We start from the raw sequence: 6,327 nt of genomic DNA on the forward strand, positions 1-6,327 counted from the left end.
CCCCGTCACACCGCTCCACCCCCCTGCACGCAAAAACCAGATTCACCCTGGGCCCTCCTGGTGGCTACACGACCAACCTCTCAACACTGTCGTTCTCCCCTTCCAGACAGCAAAACTCTGCACTGTAACACCTTAACGAACCTAACATCAACCCCGGTCTTTTCCCTGCTTGCTCTCAAATAAGGGAATAATGCAGGACGGGTCCAAAATGGCACCAATCTGTCGTGTATTCTATGTACATTTCTAAGGATTATTCACAGTGCATTGAGGTTGCTAACTGGAGGGAGAAGGAGAATGATAGAAACAGGTCCTCATCTGACTCCAAAATAGCCAGTAGAGAATAAAACGTGTAAGTCAGACAACAAGGGTTCTATCAAATGATTTATTGCCTCGGGGCTCAAAGTGAATAAAAGGTTGTTTACATACAGGGATTATTTCATATTTAAACATGCTGTACAAAAAGATTGTTGAGGTTTACACATCAAAACCAGTCTGTACACAAACCAATAGTCATGTTAACATCAATGAAATAGACTATACCTTTGCCATCACATAGTTACACCTGGTCTCAACTAGGGACCTTACCTTTAAACTAAACATCACCAACAGTGACTCTATGGTTTACTTACGTCATGGCAAACAGCACAGTCTGTGGAGCAGGGAGGCCAGCAACCCCTGTGGTGCGGGGGGTATCTGTCTGGCCTACCTTCTAACAATTCGTTCTGGTTTTTTATACTCTGGCATCAACCAATAATAGCACGTCCATATATTAAGTTGGTCCAATCCGGTTGTCTTGATTCTACCAACAGGCATTTCCTCTGTTGGGGCGGTCTGGTCCTTGCACAATGGGGGTTGGTTTTCTGCAGCCCCAGGGGGTCCTATGGCCCCCTCCTTTTGGGCTGTGGCTTCTTGATGAGTTAACAGTTTTAACACTAGAACCTTTAGATTTAATGTAATGAGTTACATATACATTCAGCATTAACCCAATGTGGAGTTGTCTATATTTTAATAAGTCAGTTTAATTAATATGATCTTGTTTGTGACAATTTCCATGAACCTTGAGCCATTTTCAAAGGCAGGTCAGATCTGTGATAAGACCAACTGTTCTCTGCCTGTAATCAGTGAGGTGTGGCCGGCGGTGACCACATTAACATACAGTCAACTATAGAGTTCCTACTCTGAGCGTGGGAAGATCTAATCTTCTCATATCATATATGTACTTAAGGCATTATTTGTATTTAACCATTATAACAGTTATTTGCATTTTCAGTGATAATCCAACCGTGTGCTTGTCTATAATCTATTTTTGTATGGATTTAAACAGTTCTACTCAAGGATGAGTCACACAGTCCTCAGTCACACAGTTAACCAGTTGTTAGAGTGGGGGGTTGCTTGTCTCCTGTTCTCTCAATACAGTTCAACACAGCGGGGGTTTCCTAGAGGCTCAAACAGTTTTACCATACTGGGGGCTTTTATGACCTGTTCCTGTACCGCTAGTATCACTCCTTATTTAGCACTGAAAACCACTCTGCTGCTAAAAGGTACACCTGGCTTTTTGCATATATTTTCTATTTACAGACATATTGATTATAAAATACAGTCAATGTTACCACATGAAAAAATATAACGTTCCCACATCCGGAACGATAGATAATCGATGTTGAATGGGCCATAGTAATGCAGATATAGCTATAATATTTAAAAGGTTATAGCCCTGCAAAAAAGGTAAACATCTCCATAGGGTTACAGTGCTGGCAGACTGGGTATAATGATGGGAACAATGCCCGTGCCCAATGTGTTAAGGTGTAAATGGCTGAGTCGTAGAACCAAGAATCATGACTCGCACATGCACTGGACTCCTGGACATAACAGTAACTCAAGGCTAAATACACAGACCCCCTTTCAACACAAAGTCAAGTTTAACACATAGCCCAACAAGGAGTGGTAGAATCTAGAGATAATAATAATATCAACAAGAATAATATGAACACAAATTGCTAGGAGGGGAAAACTATTTAGTTAAGCATTCAAAACAAATATGACTATTATAGTTGTGATAAAAGGAACACTTTATAATACATTTCCAGAAGATAAATAGTTCAAATTATGTATTTAACCTTTATTTGACCAGGTAGTCACTTGAGATCAACAATCTCTTTTTCGAGCAAGACCTGAAATGTATGTATGGGTCTGTTATCGGGCTAAAACACAGCATCAGATATAAGTCTATTATCAGGCTAAAACACAGCATCAGATATGGGTCTATTATCAGGCTAAAACACAGCATCAGATATAAGTCTATTATCAGGCTAAAACACAGCATCAGATATGGGTCTGTTATCAGGCTGAAACACAGCATCAGATATGGGTCTATTATCAGGCTAAAACACAGCATCAGATATGGGTCTGTTATCAGGCTAAAACACAGCATCAGATATGGGTCTGTTATCAGGCTGAAACACAGCATCAGATATGGGTCTATTATCAGGCTAAAACACAGCATCAGATATGGGTCTGTTATCAGGCTAAAACACAGCATCAGATATGAGTCTGTTATCAGGCTAAAACACAGCATCAGATATGAGTCTGTTATCAGGGTATCTAGCAGATAATTTGAGGGAATAAAGGCACATCTGGTAGTTCTTTCTGTATAAATAAGACAATATTTACAGACAATAAGTTAGTAACTAGCTGAAAGACTATAGGGGCTTTCCCTATGTGATGTCACACACACACACACACACACACACACAAAATGAAATATTCAGACGGCTCCTCTCCTGCTTATCCCTGATTGTAGTGACGTTTGCGTGAATGCCGGGAGGACGCTGGCCCGTCCCGCCGGTGCAGACAGACGAATACCCTCAGACTCTCTCACTGTCCTGGCGTGGCTGTAGTTTGTCCCACTGTGGCAACTAAACATTGTTATTCGACTGTCGATCGTCTCAGATGTGTGGCACGAGTAGCTTAGCATAATAATGACCCTTTACAATAGCGGCGTGTCTGTAACTCTCCCTCTTAATTCGACCCCCGTCTAGACAACTTAAAAAAAAAAGAGGAACAGAAAGGAGAAAAAAAAGGAGGAAAAACAACAGCGTGGAAAAGCTCTTTTCTACCAAGCGAAATCATAAACGGATAAAGCGTTAAAAAGTGAATAAGGCCGACGAGGTGAATCGTTGTTAACATTCGCCGGGTGGTTTACACGGCAAAGCATAGTCTCACATTGGAGTCTTGAGGTTCCCCACTTTGTCCTCAAAAGACTTGATGGTTGGAGAGTTCCTCATGTCTCCTAGTTTCCTGCTGAGGACTGTGCCCATCGTGGAGAGAGTGGCACTAGTCTTCTGTCTTGCCTGGGACAAAGTCTCCTGAGTCTTCTTATATGCTTCTGACTGGGTAATGTCATCCAGAGTGGCTGAGGCAGACAGATATGCGTTAGACGTCTGTACGTCCTGCCATCCCTTAGTGAAGTTCTGTCGCAGCTCGTTGAACGGGCTGAGGCCTAGCTTCCTCTTCAGCTCCGCGGCGTGCTTCTCTTTGGCCGACAACACCTGGCGAAAAGTACTGATCTCCTCTTCCACCTTGATGAGCTCAGAGCGCAGCTCCTCCGCCTCTTCCTCCGTCAGGCCTGGGGGCAGAGGGTTAACAGTGTTCCCCACCGCTCCCTCCACGGGCACATCTGATAGGCTCTCAGACCGATCGACAACAAGGTCCTTGTTGGGAGAGTTCAGGTTGATATCTTGGCTGGCGGGGTCCATTGCGTCGAATTGGCAGAGTTGAAACTGTCAACGTAAATCTCAATCAACTTTCCAGCCGCCTGTAAACTGTCAAATGATGTCAACTGTCAACCTGAATTAACATTGAGTATTCAATATAGTCTGATATTAACATTCAGTATTCAATATTGTCTGATTCAATATTAACATTCAGTATTCAAGTAGAACAGCTAGCTAGCAGTTGTGGACACTCACCTTTCCACAGCAAAACGGTAGGCAAGGCACCTTGGTTGAGAAATGCAGGCTTCAATCTATGTTGTTTAGTCTTTCTGTTCAGTACTGTTCAGTACTGTTTCAAGATGCACAATGAGATCTTCTGAGAGAATTGTTGAAAGATACACAATGTTCTAGAATGTTCTATTATGACATCATACTGTGACATCACAAATGTTCTGGAATGTCTATTATGACATCATACTGTGACATCACAAATGTTCTAGAATGTTCTAATATGACATCATACTGTGACATCACAACGGAACATGTTTGAGTCCATTTGAATAATATAAATAATGTTTGGTAAGGCTGTCCCCGAAGCCTGTTTTTGGGATTCAAACTTCGTCAGGGTTCTTCGAACGGACGTTCGAACCTTCGTTTTTAATTTAAAAAGTAAAAAAAAAAAAAAAAAAAATACATTTTATAAATTCTTTAAAAAAAAATTCTTTAAACAAAATCCTCAATTTTAATAAAGTGATTCAAACTTCGTCAGGGTTTTTCGAACGGACGTTCGAACCTTCGTTTTTAAGGGGGCGGCTAAGTGGCGCAGTGGGAAAGGCGCTCGCCACTAATTCAGGAGATGCTGGGTTCGAGCCCAGCTCTCGGCATTGCTACCAGCTTGGCTGGTCGTTCATACTAACGCAATTGGCAGTGTTAGGGGTGGGAAGCTGGTGGGTGGGGATCGGACGTTGTGGACAGCGACTCCTACAGGTCGGTTGGTGCGCCAGAATCAGGAAGCGATGGGGGCAGCGTGTCCCTCCCACGCAGACCCTCGCCGCTGAGAGATCGCGCTGTGCAGGTGAAAAGATGCGACGGCTGCCTCCTCGTGTACCGGAGGGGACACGTGATGCAAGGCTTCATCCACATTGCAGCCGGCCTGTGGGAGGCATGGCCTAACAGCGTTCGAGACAGGGGAGGGTAGAATTGGACGATACGAAATTGGGATGGGAGAAAAATAGAAAATAGGAGAAAAAGTAGATAAAAAAAGAACCTTCGTTTTGAATTAAAAAAATTAAATAAAGAAAAAGATTTTTTTTTTATCCACTTTTTCTCCCATTTTTCTATATTTTCTCCCATCCCAATTTCGTATCATCCAATTCAACCCTCCCCTGTCACGAACGCTGTTTCTTGCCTCCCACAAGCCGGCTGCAATGTGGACTAAGTCATACATAGCACAAGTCCCCTCCGGTACTTGAGGTAACAGCAGTCGCATCTTTTCACCTGCGCAGCTCGATCTCTCAGTGGCGAGGAGTAACGCGTGGGAGGCTCACGCTGCCCCCGACACTTCCTGATTCTACTGCGCAGGCGCACCAACCGACCTGTAGGAGTCGCTGTCCACAACGCCCGATCCCCACCCATCAGTTTCCCACCCCCTAATACGGCCAATGTGTATTAGTATGAACGACCAGCTAAACTGAAAGCAATGTGGAGCGCTGGACAGGCAAGCCCAGCGTCTCCGTCATTCGTGGCGAGCGCCTTGCCCACTACGCCACGTAGCCACCTATTTTTTGTATATCCTCAAACTAAATCCTCAATTTGAATAAAGTGATTAATCTGATTAAATGAGTCTTTTTTCTTTTATTATTTTGTTAGTGATGTAATCAAAAATAACACAAGTCTTGGTTTTGGGGCGAGTAATACTTAGGGTTTCCAACCTGCTCTACTTCTAGAAACAAAACTGAACAAAATGTGTATTTTAGCAGCTTTAGGGGCTACAGGCGTGTAGTTCACCAGTTTGATAAGAATCTATTATTTGGGAAACAGAAAATACTCTGTTACACTATAACCACTTGTAGGGCTGGGCGATATGGCCAAAAATTATATCGCGATATCGATAACAATATATCACACGATATCCATAATTATCGATATTGTATTAAAAAGAAATATATATATATATATATATATATTTTTTTTTAAACAACAGATGTATGTTTATTTTGCAGCAATTCTTTGTTGTTGTGCAATTCTTAAGGGGTCCCCACACGGCGAGCGATTTTAGCCAGGCGACCGTTTTTTTTAGCGAGCCGACAGACAGAATTGTATCGCCTTCATTGTTATGAATGAGAGAACCCACACGGGAGGAGATTCTGAAGCGACGGTCGCCAAGCTATTTCTGTCGCCTCGCTCAAAATCGCCTCGATCCTATTTTTCGAGGCGACGGCAGGCAGGACAATGAGGAAATGACTTCTACAGTAGTTCTACTGGTGTATCATTTGTACACCATTAATGTATCATTCAATACATTCATTGATCAATAACCTCCGTATTATTACCATGCTACTTATGTTCATTATTATTAACGGGAACAATTTAAATAAATAACGTTAGTTTGAGA

The 6,327-nt window shown here is 42.6% G+C and overlaps 1 protein-coding gene across 1 annotated transcript; it reads right to left on the reverse strand.

The window, feature by feature from the left end:
* Nucleotides 1–2,989: 2,989 nt before the first annotated feature.
* LOC311230826 (tumor protein D54-like) lies at nucleotides 2,990–3,755 on the reverse strand (the record flags this gene model as incomplete). The annotated part of the gene is made up of 1 exon (XM_084317211.1): nucleotides 2,990–3,755. One exon carries the CDS (start codon nucleotides 3,753–3,755, stop codon nucleotides 3,219–3,221), a length of 537 nt encoding a protein of 178 aa, XP_084173337.1. The 3' UTR covers nucleotides 2,990–3,218.
* Nucleotides 3,756–6,327: the final 2,572 nt, after the last annotated feature.

This window comes from Notolepis coatsorum, assembly GCF_963971535.1.
Source record: "Notolepis coatsorum genome assembly, chromosome: 6".
Taxonomy (NCBI): Eukaryota; Metazoa; Chordata; class Actinopteri; order Aulopiformes; family Paralepididae; genus Notolepis; species Notolepis coatsorum.